We start from the raw sequence: 13,028 nt of genomic DNA, 5'->3' as shown, positions 1-13,028 counted from the left end.
AAACATCTCACTTGTTCTGTTTCTTTTGAGTAGCTTCTGCAACCAACTCTTCGAATAACTGGGCCTCCTCCTGTTCCACTTTAGATCTCGTTGTGTTGACAAACACCTTACCTAAGAGCATCAGTGCATTTGCGCGTTGTATTCTTTTATCCTTTGGTTCAGATTTATCACCCAGTACTTTATCGCAAACGTCTCTTAACGTACTCTGAATCTCATACTTGTTACCGTGCCATGCGGCGTTCAGCACTTTACCCATGAGTAGCTTCTCCAGTTGAGCAATCTCCTCGTCTGTAGGCTTTTCCACGATTTCACCCTTTTCATTCCGTAGTTCATCAGGGTTTGCCTTCATCTCCTGCCACTTCTGTAGCTCTTGCATGGTGGATTGTGCGTCAAGTGCAGAAGACACCGTACGGAAAGTGTCCATGACGATGCCACCTTTAGCCTTCATCGAGGTGAAGAACCCGGGAATACCAAATAGCTGCTGGGAGTCCAAATAGATCTGTGCCTTTGTACAATATACTTTACCAATAGTATGGAGGATATCCAAACCAAAGGACTCCATCTTGAGGAGATTCGCCTCGATTTGGAATTTCTCCTTGAAGGCATCTTGACAAGCAGTATCATTCTCAGATTCCGTTAATAGCGAGAGGCGTTCGATTAGTTTCTTTGACAGTGTAGTTATGGTTTCCTCGCGCTTCTTTCTCATCTCTTCTTCGTGTTCTTGCAACTTGGACTTCTCCTTTGTCTCCTCGTTCTTCACCTCTTCCGTTGAAGGCTTATCAGTATGGTCGGATTGAGCTTCCGTTGCAGCGTGCTCGGAGCTGTGCAGTTGAAGAGGCGTGGATTCCTTTGTTGTATTCTGTCCAGTTGCAGCGCTTGTGCCACTGATGTTGTCATCACCTTTCTTCTTCTCCTTCTCCTCCTCAGACTTCAACCGCTCCTTCTCCTTCTCCTTCTCCTCCTTCTCCTTCTTCTCCTGTTCCTCATTCAGCTCAGCACTCTTCTGCAAGTCCTTCAGCAGGCTCAGCTCTCCGATGTACGAGACAAAGGCCTCACCACCAAAGATCATCGCAAAGTACTCATCGGCATCTTCAAACCCTTCGTTCGGTACTGCACTCTCCTTACCAAACTTGTCGTACTTGGCTCGCAGTGTTTCATCGCTCAGCACCTGATACGCCTCCGAGATCTCCTGGAACTTCTCAGTGGCGTTCGGGTCATCCCTGTTCTTATCAGGGTGCATCTTGATGGACATCTTCCTATAGGCCTTCTTAATCTCCACGGGAGTAGCCGTCACTGATACCTCAAGGGTATCGTAGTACGCAGTATCAACAACCATTGTGTGGCTCGGCAGAATCGTCTCTTGGAGGGTCGTGGATCTTAGCTTCGGCTCTGATCGTGTTCTTAACGTTTACAACAGCTGGGAAATGTTCGTTAAACGTGGTCTTTGACGTTGTTTTGTTGTTGTTGATGTTTGGTCGTCTGGACGTTTTTTCAGAGTTTGCTGGGTGTTAGGATGTTTGGGTGTCCGGGTTGAGCGGTGTCCAGGTGTTTCGCAACTCATCGGTTGGGGACACATGCCAATACAAATTTGAAGCTCGTTTCCAGCTCCAAGGCCCTGGGATTTTGCGTGTGCTTTGATGGCTGTTAGGGTCTTGAGACATTGGTAAACGGGAGGTGAAGAGCAAGAGATCGGTGACGAGGTGATGGCCAAATACCTGAAGAAACAGAAGAGGAAGAAAGGCAAGTCACAGCAGCCCTTAGGGCTGCCTAAGAAGACTATGCTTTTAGGGGATAAGGACGAAGTGTGGCAGTGGAGTATTAATCAAGATATGGACGTTGTTGTGAAGCCCATTGGGAGATCTTTCATCGAGTTGGACAACACGGTCACGGAGTCACAAGGGGTTGAGCTGTTTTTCAACTGTGATATGCCCCCTCTCATTGTTGAAAGGGAAGAAGAGGAGCTGATATTTGTGAAGGATGACATGTTCCCGTTGACCAGGGACGTTCAAATACCACACAGCGTTGGTAAGCGACATAGGATCTCGAATCCTTCAGTGTACTCGAAAGACCACAGAGGGCTATTACCAACACTGCCAAACCTCGTGTATGAAGATTATCCCTTATTGAGGCCCTTGAAGGCGACATCGAAATCAAGCGAGATCTCCCGAGATGCCTTTGTGAAGAACTACTTGGAGAAGTTCTTCAAAGCTCTTCGAAGGGGAATTGACATGAGTCCAGATAGTGTGGAGATGTGCTTTATTGACATCAGCACAACGCAGAAATGTCCTGAGATACTTGATCCATGTGCGCTGGATCTCAATATGTACCTGATGATGATCCATGACATGATATGGCATCCTATGGTTGATATTTACAGCCTGTTGGTGTATCTTGACAAGAAGATGCTTGACGCCTTCGTCAAGGGTAGCAGGTTTCCACCAGAGTCCCCAACGCTATCGCCAAGGTGTCCTGTGAATATGAAACCGATTGGGGTGTTATGCGATACCGAGTTTGAATGGGGCATATTTGACGACAAGGACGCTTTGATCAACAGATTACTATGCCATGTGGAAATCTGCGAACTAGGGCTGGCGATAGCTGAAGGATATGAGCTGTGTATGGGCTCCAAGGGTGAATTCAAGGGCAAAGTTGCCGGTGCTGAATTCACCAAGAGGGATAACTTCATGAAGAAGTTCCACAAGTGTGTATCGATCTGCCTCAGTTCACATACGAGAAAATTCATAATGATGGACTATAACTGGTGTGGATGCTTCATCATCGATGACGTATTAGACGGTGAGATTGAAGACGTTTCGAAGTTGCTTAGTAACGTCAAGACAAGGCATTTCACTTTCTCCAACTTCAACAACGACAGCGTATTAACCATGAGAAACGTGATCGGAGCCTTCCTATACGAAACCCCTGAACAGTCCATTGAGGATTCAAAATTCATGGCAAAGCTCAACAAAAAGGTCTCAAAGGAATGGGCCGAGTTCAACTCTATGGACAGATCCAATTTGGTGCTAGCTCATGACGGTCAACGGATCAAGAGGTTCAAACCATCCAGCATAACGTACACCACGTCTAATGGACTGGACTTTGAGAAGTACAAGGTTGACTTGGACCGTTCCATGGTGGGCATCATCGCCGTGGGACCACAGTGGTCGTGCCAGACGCTAATAGTTGATGGTGCGAAGCTGTTCGTGGACCAAGATCACAATCAGAGCAAACCTGGGAACTCGTTGCTATCGATATACGACGAGTATTACCAGGGAAGCACGGCGTTGATGTCTGTGAGACACCCGTCCACTCCGATGTACAAGATGTCCAACGCCCACGTCGACGGTGTTCTCGAGCTCAAGACCAACGCACTGGACCTCATACAGAGATGGAGCACCAACGTGCTCGCCTATCTGAAGCTCAGCGAGCTGTATGGCGACTGTATTGGAAGAGTGCTCAAGTACGGCTATCTGGAGGACGTTAGCAGCAACGCCGACACGCTGCACTTCAGAGCAGACGGCTACTTCATCATGTACGAGCCGATAACGGAGGTCAACGACGACCTGCTACCAGTCGACACTCACAGCAAAGAGCACTACGAAATGGCACTGCAAACGCTCCAAAGAATCCACAGCCACGGCGTCACCTTCAGGCCTAACATCTCAATAGGCGACGACATCTTGAAGCTCGCCCACGGCAAGGTCTACGTCATCAACCTGGAGATGTGCTCGCTGAGCACCAACGCCAACGACAGACGGAGGGACGTGGCCGATCTCCAGCGGGCTTTCAACGTGAAGCACTCTGTATAACAACACCATTGTGTATAACAACACCATTGTATATACCACCACTAATGCCATGGGCCTGTATAATGGTTACTAAGCACTTACGTAATCGATTACGTAAGACTTTACGTAAGCAGATTCTCGTCGCGAAAATTGCCCTTTCTGGCAAAACACAGAAAAGTAAAAATTTTCAGCCACAACGCGCACAAAAAGAAAGAAAAAAAAAATTTCGAATTTGTTTACAAAAAAAAAAAAAAAAAATTTATGTCTCATTGTGTGGTTTTTTTGCGCTTTGTGTGTGAAAAATATTCTGAGATTCCTTCACAATTCTTTGCCAATTCTCTCAAAAGTTTTGATATTTTGTTCACATTTGTTCACATTTGTTGATTTCCGTTGTTGTTGAGCTTACTTTGGTCGGAGAAGCGATGACATCCTCGGTACACACGAATTCACACATATCGAGAAGGGCGTCTATAGCTGCCACAGCGCCGTACACGATACCTGGGAAGGTATCGCCGGAGAAGGGTCCACAGCACAGTCATCAGCATCATCATCATCATCATCATCAGCATCACAGCGGCAGCAGTCACGGCCATGCACAGAAGGAGCTGAGCTCCAGCGTGCCGTTGCTATCGCGAGAGTTTGTAGTGAGAAGAATCAGCGAAGGTGAGACGGGCAGGCTCAAAGAGGAGTTGAAGTGTGAGGCGTGTGGGAAGGGCTATAAGCACATATCGTCGCTGGCGAAGCACCTCTGGGAGCACACGCCGGAGTGGAACGTGACGAAGAAGCTCCTGATCTCGAAGCACCAGCAAGTGCAGTTGTTGGAGGCTGCGAGTATATTGATCAGCATGAATGAAAAGGATGAGGACGGCATCAAGTTCAACCCGCAGTATAGAGACAAGCACCACGACTCGCCGCCAGTCCAGTCGACAGTACCGCTGAAGCAGTCGAGAATGCCGTCGATCTCGAACGAGTCCACATATGTGCTCCCAAAGCTGGATGAGGTTGCGTCTCCAAAGATGGGCGGAGACGACCAGCTACACAGTGACACCAGGGAGGATGAAGATGATAGTGTATTCGGCAACATGGAATGAGCCTGGGGGGGGGGAGAGATCAATTCCACACGCTTCTATATACAAACGCATCTTTTGTATACATCAGTTTTGAGATGACTTGAACGGTCAGGCAGTCACAAGAGTAATACAACAAATAGCAAACCCTTTTGATCAGTTCATCGTCAAACTCGTCAATCACACCGTTGGTCTTGAACCAAAGCTTTATAACCCAATATACGTCATCATGAGCTCTCCTTGTCTGTGATAGTGTTATCCCACTCATTGTCAGTTTCAACCAATACCAGTCTATATCGGCATATCGGAAAAGCCTATCATCACAGACCAACTCCATTAGCTGTTCAATGGCACTGACGCCGATGGTCCCCGGTACTTTCAAGGCCAACCCTTCTAGTTCGAATGGCAAGTCAACTGCTTTGTTGAACAAGTGCACTTCCACGATGTGGGGACTCGCATCTTGCTCCAACACACGTGAACACGTTTGTATAGCCTTGTCCAACTCCAACCTCGTGTTAAACACCTGTTGTAGCGTCGTCGTCGATGTTGGCACAGGGCTCTTATCACCAGCTCCCTGAGTGTCCAAGTGTAAGTCGATATTACTCCAAAGACACCAATGTGAATTCAAACAGTACTGCAGCGTGCCATCACAGCTCTTAGCCACTGGTCTTTTGGCAATAGGCCGGTCCAACTCCCGTAGCTCCTGTGTAACCTTCAGCACTATCTCCTGTTCCCTTGATAAGATTTGCTGGTTCTTCAACGTGTTCAGCAAGGTCATCTCGTCCAATCTAATCTCGGTGGATGAGAGCGTCGGGAACTCCTCCCCTTCATGGCCTCCACTGGCCACGCCCACCAGTGCTGTCTCACGAGCTGCGCTGGCATCTCTCCTGAACAAGTGCGACACCCGTTCTCTGAGCTTGAGAGGCGAACTACTTCTGACAGAGCTCATTGCTGCTTCCTGCTACACACTCACACCAACTCGCACCAACTCGCACTCAACTGGAACTACCATCTCTACACAACTCCGCTTTCTTTGTGGTTATCAGCGTACTTCCACAAAGATTTACAGAGACACTAACGCATGATGATATTCAACTACAGCATGATGCGGACATATATACGTGATGATACACAGTGTGAGAGACGGGGGCACCACGCCGCTTTCGCTGAGCCAATTGAAGGCACACAGCAGGCCACTGGGCCTGCTACGTATGGATCAATTGAGTCTCGAGCATCGCTTTCTTCGGTGCTTTCTTCTATTGTTCTGTGTCATAGATTTGACAGCCAACGCGCGTGCGCGTGCCATGCATAATTCGCACACGTAATCACGACATTGCGGCATCGACAACGCCCTTCTGTTAACACTCACACCGCCAATGGTTGGAGAATGCGAGTAGATGGTGACACGGTGGTTGACGAGGGTAACGGTGTGTTGATCAGGTTGTGATGGGCGTATCAGTGCCTGGCAATTGGGCCAGCAGAGGCCCTGCTATAACCTCTTTTAACCACAAGGGTGGTAAAGCATATGCTTGTGGTGTTCGGAGTTGGAAATAACCACTGTGGTTGTAATTCGGTTCCTAGAACTAAGCCCAAGATGCGTCTGATTCCTTGCCGATGTGGCGAGACGAGGATTGTAAATTTGTACGTATATATATAGCCAGCTTCAATTCCCCTCTGTGTGTCTGATATTGATGTGTAAGGTGTATAGCAGTGCCGGGCCATAATGTCGTACATAATACAGGGACACTCCTCGATACCGGTGTTATTACCACCGTTGCACACGGCCTTCGAGAGCAGAACAAGCTACCAGAGGTTCAGCAGCGTGCAGCTGACAACTGCGGATGTCACCGCACTACAACAGCTGAACCAGGGCGAGTACAGGTATAGAAGGATAAGCATAAGTGATCTCGTTGATGCTACGCCTAGATCACTGTCTTCAGACTCTGTATTCTCCCAGGTGACGGATGGCCACAGCACACGGTCCTCGTCAGTGTCCTCACTGAGCTCTTTGGACGACGATGCTGGAAATGGTCACTCTGACGAGCAAGAAGACGATGATGAGGAAGAGGAAGAATTACAGATGCAGTGCCACACCGGTGAATGTGCTGAGCAACACTGTCACGACGAGGCCTCTGAGTATGAGCCAGGAAACAAATGCACACACCGTTGTGATCTACAATATACCACACAGAGAAAACGCCTACTTCACATCACTGGGAACTCCTCAAGACAGAGAAAGGGCCCGAGCTGTGATCTATGCCAATTGAAGAAGATTAAGTGCGATGCGTATATCGAAGTTCTCCTAACAGGCGAGGAGATTCCAGAGGGCATAAAGGTTGCAGCTCACACTGCCAATTGTAAGCGAGTCCTCTCACGAGACCTCATCAATCGTTACATCACCAAGGATGAAGAATCACAAGGTTATAAGCTGCTACTGGCCAACGATAAGCTCATCAAGTTCAGAAACTGTGGACATTGCGAGAGGAAGCACACGCAGGCCGTCTTCTCAAGAGGCTACACCAAAAGAGACGTGATGAAGTATGAAGAAGAGCGTGGGAGATCGACAAAGAGGAAAGCCTACAAGAAGAGGAAGAGCCATTTTAAATAGTTTAACACTTTTCTGTCTCTATTACATATGTACACACTTTTGCGCTGATGTTTACGGTTACCGCATTGGGAGGTCTAGACTCCGCATCCACGTACGCAAGTGATGTGATCCCTTTTTGTGCTCCGTCAACAGGGTCTTCAAGCTGGCTGCCAGACCGTCTTAGGAGGAAGGTCTGGAGAGATGGACACTGTGAACTCGCTGCCGTCGGTCATTGTGAGGGAACACTACGACTATCTGGCGAAAATCATTGTGATTGGGCCCTCATCTACAGGGAAGACGTCATTGTTACACAGGTACTTAACTAACGAGTTGGACCAGCACCAAATCTCTCAGACAATTGGAGTGGACTTCAAGTCGAAGATATGCTGCACCAAAGACGACGTAAGGATCAAGCTCCAGCTGTGGGACACTGCGGGACAGGAGAGGTTTCGATCATTGACGAGGTCATACTACAGGAACAGTGCCGGGGTAATAATGGTGTTTGATTTGGCAGATCTGTCCACTCTGGCCAGCTTGGATGAGTACTGGCAAGATGTTAGGGAATTGATGCATAGTCCAAGTGTAGTACTTGTTGGTAACAAGGGTGATCTTGCACAGGGGTTGAGTGCCGAGGACGTTGAAGCCATATGGACAAGATGGGGTGTAAGCGATGAGAATAAGGAGAGGATCCAGTATGTTGAGACGAGTGTGAAAGACGGCATCAACGTCTCTAAGCCGTTTGAGCTACTGGCAGAGAGTCTCTGGAAACGATTACAATACGAGGAGATAGACCCAGATGACTCTCAGTTTGGAGTTCAGTATGGTGATATACCTTGGAATGTCACTCTTCAATCGTTTAAAGGCGCAAGATCAAGGCTACATAGACAGTCAAGCATATCCTTGGATCAATTCCAGACCGGTGTTGGGCAGAACAGGAGTGATGGTGGCTGTTGGTGCTAATGAATGCTTTCAATCTCTAACGTTGTAGATTAGCTGATTGTGAAAAGTACATACAGTACAATATATACTATGCAGGAAATGCGAATCATGAAGCAGCAGCAGGTGTCGTGGTAGTGGTTGGGGCCTCCAAGTTGCGCATTTCATGGCTCTGGCCTAGCTCAGCGTCGTTTAACCCGGTGAAGAAAGTGTCACGTAGCTCTGCCCATCTTGAAGTCGAGGTTCCAAGGCTAACGAGGATAATAGCAGACCCAATCTGCAACAGCCACCAGGCAATGGACGAAGGGAAGCTGGAGCTGTAGATGCAAACAACAACCAAGTCGATAAACTTCAACGTCAGGGCAAAATCCCAGGCCAGCTTACTACGGCCAACGATGATGGTCATGAACACCACGCATAGGAACGAGTCAAACAGCCACATCCCTATGAGATACACGCCGAACGTGTTATTGATATGGATGTGCTTCCAGTTGAACACCCATTCAAACAGGAAATCAATCCCCCACAACAGGGCCAACAGGTAGCACAGCACAATGGCTGTGGCATAGTAGAAAACCTGTAGAATGATAATCTGTTTGGCCAGAGTCCAAGGAGAAGACTGGTCATACCGAGAGTTCATCAACGATGGAAGCCTGGAAAACCCAGAGAACCAATGTCTCACGTTTGAAAGCATTGTGTGATCGAAATCTGCGGATCGTCGGCACCCAATTGGAGAGCTGAGTGAGTATTAATTCAGCTCCATTGTAGAATTTCATCGTGTTTTCTTCGCTGGTTTTTTTGCGCTTTCCATGAATTTCCTAAAATGGATTGCCATTCGCTAATTGGCGAACCCAGGTTGCGCAACTCCGAATTGGGAAATCCATCTGCGATAATTCTCTATGGCTTGAAAAATTTATGCGATGAGCTTTTTCCTCTTCCCATCTTCTACTTTCTTACGAAGAAACAGAGAATCAAGGCAAGCAGAGATGGGATTCAAGCTTATCGACGGTGAAGTTCCAACGATTTCAGACTCGGATACCGATGTGCCGGAGTTGGACTCTGACGAGGAACAGGTTGAGCAGCAGGAGGCGGTGAAGAAGTCCAAGAAGTCTAAGAAGTCCAAGAAGAGAGCACAGGATGTTGAAGAAGAGGATAAAGAGCACATGGATTTCAACCCGAACTTCCAGTTTGACCAGGATGATGGCGAGACCAAGCTGGACTTTGAAGGCTGGGACTTCAAGGGCGATGAAAAGACCTTGAAGAAGGATGTTGACCTTGATAGCATCATTAGAAGAAAGGGTGGTTTGGGTCAGCTTGCGGGTACGTCTTTAAGCGATGACGAGGAAGAAGAGGAGGAGGAGGACAGCAGTGATGATGACGAACTTGCGATGGACGGTTTTGGCATGGGTGTGAAGAAAGCTGAGGAGAATGACGAGGAGAATGACGAAGAGAATGACGAAGAACACTCTGGAGAAGATGACGATGAGGACCAGGATGAACAAGAAGTGCAATCTGAACAGGAAGATGAAAAATCCGGAGAGGAGGAGGAAGAAGAAGACTCCCCTGAAGATATCAAGAACTTCTATGCCCCAGAGGTTGAATCTGAAGCTGCAAAGAAACAAGTGCACAAGACTTTCCAATCTCTAGAGCTTTCTCGTCCAGTGTTAAAAGGTTTGGCAGCTTTGGGCTACCAGAAACCATCTCCAATCCAAAGTGCCACGATCCCAATTGCCCTACTGGGTAAAGATATCATCGCTGGTGCTGTGACAGGTTCTGGTAAAACTGCTGCATATTTGACTCCTGTTATCGAGAGACTCTTATTCAAACCTTCAAAGATTGCTGCTACCAGAGTCATCGTCCTTGCACCAACAAGAGAACTGGCAATCCAAGTCAGTGACGTTGGTAAGAAGATTGGTAAATTCGTCAATGGATTGACATTTGGTCTTGCTGTTGGTGGTTTGAACCTGAGACAGCAAGAACAAGAGCTGAAGCAGAGACCAGATATCGTCATTGCCACGCCTGGTAGATTCATCGATCATATGAGAAACTCCTCTTCCTTCACAGTTGATTCAGTGGAGATTCTGATCGTTGATGAAGCCGATAGAATGTTGGAAGAAGGTTTCCAGAAGGAATTGACAGAGATCTTGGAGTTATTGCCAACAAAGAGACAAACAATGTTGTTCTCTGCTACCATGAACTCGAAGATTAAGTCTTTGGTTCAACTTTCCATGAAAAAGCCTGTCAGAATCATGATTGATCCTCCAAAACAGGCTGCTTCTGGATTGGTCCAGGAATTCGTCCGTATCAGAAAGAGAGATCATCTAAAACCTGCAGTATTGTTTAACATACTGAAAAAGTTCACTAAGGACCAGAGAATTGTGATATTCGTTGCCAGAAAGGAACAAGCTCACAAGTTGAGAATTATCATGGGTCTCTTGGGTCTCAAAGTTTCAGAGTTGCATGGTTCTTTGACACAGGAGCAGCGTTTAACATCCATCAATAACTTCAAGGACTTGACTGTTCCAATCTTGATTTGTACTGATTTGGCTTCGAGAGGTTTGGATATTCCAAAGATCGAAGTCGTCATCAACTTTGACATGCCAAAGAACTTTGAAGTGTATTTGCACAGAGTTGGTCGTACTGCTCGTGGTGGTCGTGAGGGTAAATCCATTTCATTTGTCGGTGAAAGCTCATCTGACCGTGCCATCGTCAAGGATGCCATTAAAAGCACAGAGAACAATCCAAACTCCAGAGTGAATAAGACCGTTGGTAGAGAGGTGAACTGGAAGGATGTTGAGGATATCAACAAGATCATCGAAACCAAAGATGAGACTGTACAGGAAATCTTGGAAGAAGAGAAAGCAGAGAAGGAGATGTTGGCTGCAGAGATGGAGTTGAAGAAAGGTGAGAACATGTTGAGATATAGAGATGAGATTCAATCCAGACCAAAGAGAACGTGGTTTGAATCTGAAAAGGATAAAAAGAAGGGTGCCAATGACTTGAAGGACAAGAAGAAGAAGCTTAACAGCAAGAAGAGGAAACAGCAGGAGGCAAGAGAAGATAGTGAGTCTACGAGAAGGTATAAAAAGACAAAGGGTGATAGAGCAGCTGACCAGGAACGTTACTTCAAGAAACAAAAACCTAAGAAGAAATAGGATAATCAGCACATTGTATAAGCAAAATATATTGTATTAATTATAAATGACGACACTGTCCAGTGTAAGTTAAGCTTGCTCCATCCTTGGAATACGATTGGCATTTCTGATCACATCCAACCTCTTCTTCTCTTTTCTTTCAAAGCTAAACTGATCGTAGAAGGGAACTGCGATATTCGCCAACAATAATGTAATATTGGAACCAGCAACGAGCCAATAAAGGGGAAATCCAGCGCTAGCAGTGTAAACTTCTGGGGACTGTATCTTTGAATACAAATACTTCTTCAAAGCAGGCATGATAATGCTGAGAAAGACCGTTACGATTTGGAAGAGTAGCTGTGTGACATAGGCCAAATGATGAGCTATTTTGGATGAATTGGTGGAAAATGAAATGATCAGCAATGGAATGAGGAAAGAGCTGGCCATGGAGAACATGAGAAGATAAGCAAAGATCCTTATGCTGGCAACATATGGCTTTGTATTTGGGAGAGATTGCAAGTAGTTTTCTGAGACACCAGGCTGGACTAGCTGGATGAAGACCCTATAATCAAACGTAGTTGTTGGTACAGAACCTATCTGAAACCACAGATCAAGCCTATCCAATGCACTGTGAGTGCGTACACTTCTATATTGGTAAATTCTTCTGGATAAGGCTCTGAAGATATAGGTGCTGGATGTTGAGTTTGTTGCTGTGATGTTGTTGATAAATGTCCCTGGAAGTGGAGAGTCCGACAAGGCTCTTATATCCACTGCATCATCTGCGGCGTAGAGTATAGTGAACATGTACAGCGTAATTAGCGTACAAGCACCAATGAAGAATATTGTAAGGTACAACGTTCTACGCTCAAAGCGTGCTATAGCCATTGTGATACGATAGAGTAATGGGCGGTGGTGGTTCGCCATCAGAAGAAATTAGAAAAGTTCTGAAAGAGCAAGTCCATACCTTTTTATACACTTCTCAATACTCAGAAGAACGAACTGTGCACCAATGGTTCCCGAAATCCTCTCTTTACACTGCTGCTGAAAGACCTCATCTTAGAAGGCTAATTGCGACTGGAAGCAGCATGAGGTGTTTGAAGCACCGACTGAGCACCTATTGAGAGACAAATTTCATTTCAGCGGAGCTGGTAGCTCATCAGGACTCATCTGAATGGTTTATTAACATTACGAGGTCTGATCAACAGCGAAGAGAGACCTCTCACATCGATTGATTTGAGTTGCTGAGGGCTCATCCGAGGACATGTCTTTATATCGTGGTGTGTGGATGTAATATGACACATTCCCTCGAGGACAACCTTTGCGAAATATGCCTAATCGGGTAACTCCTCCAACGCCCTTTACCTCATTGATCTCCATATAAGGACAGAAATACCCAATAGAATGAAACAGAAACGCACTCACACAAACCACACATGTTCACAGCTACACCAAGCCCAATCCAACTACACCGGTTACCAAATACTCCCAAAACCTCCAAAGCCTCCAGTACCAAAAC

At 46.6% G+C, this 13,028-nt stretch overlaps 9 protein-coding genes across 9 annotated transcripts; 5 read left to right on the top strand and 4 right to left on the bottom strand.

Moving 5' to 3' along the window:
• Positions 1-7: 7 nt before the first annotated feature.
• On the bottom strand, positions 8-1,336 carry DJP1 (Djp1p; the record flags this gene model as incomplete). The annotated part of the gene is made up of 1 exon (XM_020212628.1): positions 8-1,336. One exon carries the CDS (start codon positions 1,334-1,336, stop codon positions 8-10), a length of 1,329 nt encoding a protein of 442 aa, XP_020071482.1.
• A 296-nt stretch (positions 1,337-1,632) lies between these two features.
• Positions 1,633-3,827, top strand: CYBJADRAFT_167110 (uncharacterized protein). Its single transcript, XM_020214773.1, has one exon. The coding sequence runs from the start codon at positions 1,704-1,706 to the stop codon at positions 3,807-3,809; it is 2,106 nt and encodes a 701-aa protein (XP_020071481.1). The 5' UTR covers positions 1,633-1,703; the 3' UTR covers positions 3,810-3,827.
• A 234-nt stretch (positions 3,828-4,061) lies between these two features.
• On the top strand, positions 4,062-4,888 carry CYBJADRAFT_73527 (uncharacterized protein). Its single transcript, XM_020217907.1, has one exon. The coding sequence runs from the start codon at positions 4,211-4,213 to the stop codon at positions 4,877-4,879; it is 669 nt and encodes a 222-aa protein (XP_020071480.1). The 5' UTR covers positions 4,062-4,210; the 3' UTR covers positions 4,880-4,888.
• On the bottom strand, positions 4,819-6,275 carry CYBJADRAFT_73531 (uncharacterized protein). The gene has a single exon (XM_020217908.1). It carries the CDS (start codon positions 5,802-5,804, stop codon positions 4,899-4,901), a length of 906 nt encoding a protein of 301 aa, XP_020071479.1. The 5' UTR covers positions 5,805-6,275; the 3' UTR covers positions 4,819-4,898.
• A 303-nt stretch (positions 6,276-6,578) lies between these two features.
• Positions 6,579-8,402, top strand: CYBJADRAFT_189516 (Rab family GTPase; the record flags this gene model as incomplete). The annotated part of the gene is made up of 3 exons (XM_020217347.1): positions 6,579-7,393; positions 7,536-7,554; positions 7,596-8,402. The coding sequence occupies 3 exons, from the start codon at positions 6,579-6,581 to the stop codon at positions 8,400-8,402; spliced, it is 1,641 nt and encodes a 546-aa protein (XP_020071478.1).
• SYS1 (Sys1p) lies at positions 8,360-9,099 on the bottom strand. Its single transcript, XM_020214772.1, has one exon. It carries the CDS (start codon positions 9,070-9,072, stop codon positions 8,488-8,490), a length of 585 nt encoding a protein of 194 aa, XP_020071477.1. The 5' UTR covers positions 9,073-9,099; the 3' UTR covers positions 8,360-8,487.
• Positions 9,100-9,316: 217 nt separating this feature from the next.
• On the top strand, positions 9,317-11,540 carry DRS1 (putative ATP-dependent RNA helicase). Its single transcript, XM_020214771.1, has one exon. The coding sequence runs from the start codon at positions 9,365-9,367 to the stop codon at positions 11,531-11,533; it is 2,169 nt and encodes a 722-aa protein (XP_020071476.1). The 5' UTR covers positions 9,317-9,364; the 3' UTR covers positions 11,534-11,540.
• Positions 11,541-11,580: 40 nt separating this feature from the next.
• On the bottom strand, positions 11,581-12,236 carry CYBJADRAFT_167105 (uncharacterized protein). Its single transcript, XM_020214770.1, has one exon. The coding sequence runs from the start codon at positions 11,957-11,959 to the stop codon at positions 11,603-11,605; it is 357 nt and encodes a 118-aa protein (XP_020071475.1). The 5' UTR covers positions 11,960-12,236; the 3' UTR covers positions 11,581-11,602.
• Positions 12,237-12,391: 155 nt separating this feature from the next.
• CYBJADRAFT_167104 (uncharacterized protein) lies at positions 12,392-12,697 on the top strand. Its single transcript, XM_020214769.1, has one exon. It carries the CDS (start codon positions 12,415-12,417, stop codon positions 12,631-12,633), a length of 219 nt encoding a protein of 72 aa, XP_020071474.1. The 5' UTR covers positions 12,392-12,414; the 3' UTR covers positions 12,634-12,697.
• Positions 12,698-13,028: the final 331 nt, after the last annotated feature.

Source organism: Cyberlindnera jadinii (genome assembly GCF_001661405.1).
Source record: "Cyberlindnera jadinii NRRL Y-1542 unplaced genomic scaffold CYBJAscaffold_4, whole genome shotgun sequence".
Lineage (NCBI taxonomy): Eukaryota > Fungi > Ascomycota > Saccharomycetes > Phaffomycetales > Wickerhamomycetaceae > Williopsis > Williopsis jadinii.
Note: the sequence above shows the minus strand (reverse complement) of the source record. Positions and strands in the feature narration are given on the sequence as shown.

Coding starts and splice junctions, on each gene's coding strand:
- CYBJADRAFT_73531 (XM_020217908.1), bottom strand. CDS start 5,804: ATGAGCTCTGTCAGAAGTAGTTCGCCTCTCAAGCTCAGAGAACGGGTG.
- CYBJADRAFT_167105 (XM_020214770.1), bottom strand. CDS start 11,959: ATGGCCAGCTCTTTCCTCATTCCATTGCTGATCATTTCATTTTCCACC.
- CYBJADRAFT_167104 (XM_020214769.1), top strand. CDS start 12,415: ATGGGCGGTGGTGGTTCGCCATCAGAAGAAATTAGAAAAGTTCTGAAA.
- CYBJADRAFT_73527 (XM_020217907.1), top strand. CDS start 4,211: ATGACATCCTCGGTACACACGAATTCACACATATCGAGAAGGGCGTCT.
- CYBJADRAFT_167110 (XM_020214773.1), top strand. CDS start 1,704: ATGGCCAAATACCTGAAGAAACAGAAGAGGAAGAAAGGCAAGTCACAG.
- SYS1 (XM_020214772.1), bottom strand. CDS start 9,072: ATGCTTTCAAACGTGAGACATTGGTTCTCTGGGTTTTCCAGGCTTCCA.
- DRS1 (XM_020214771.1), top strand. CDS start 9,365: ATGGGATTCAAGCTTATCGACGGTGAAGTTCCAACGATTTCAGACTCG.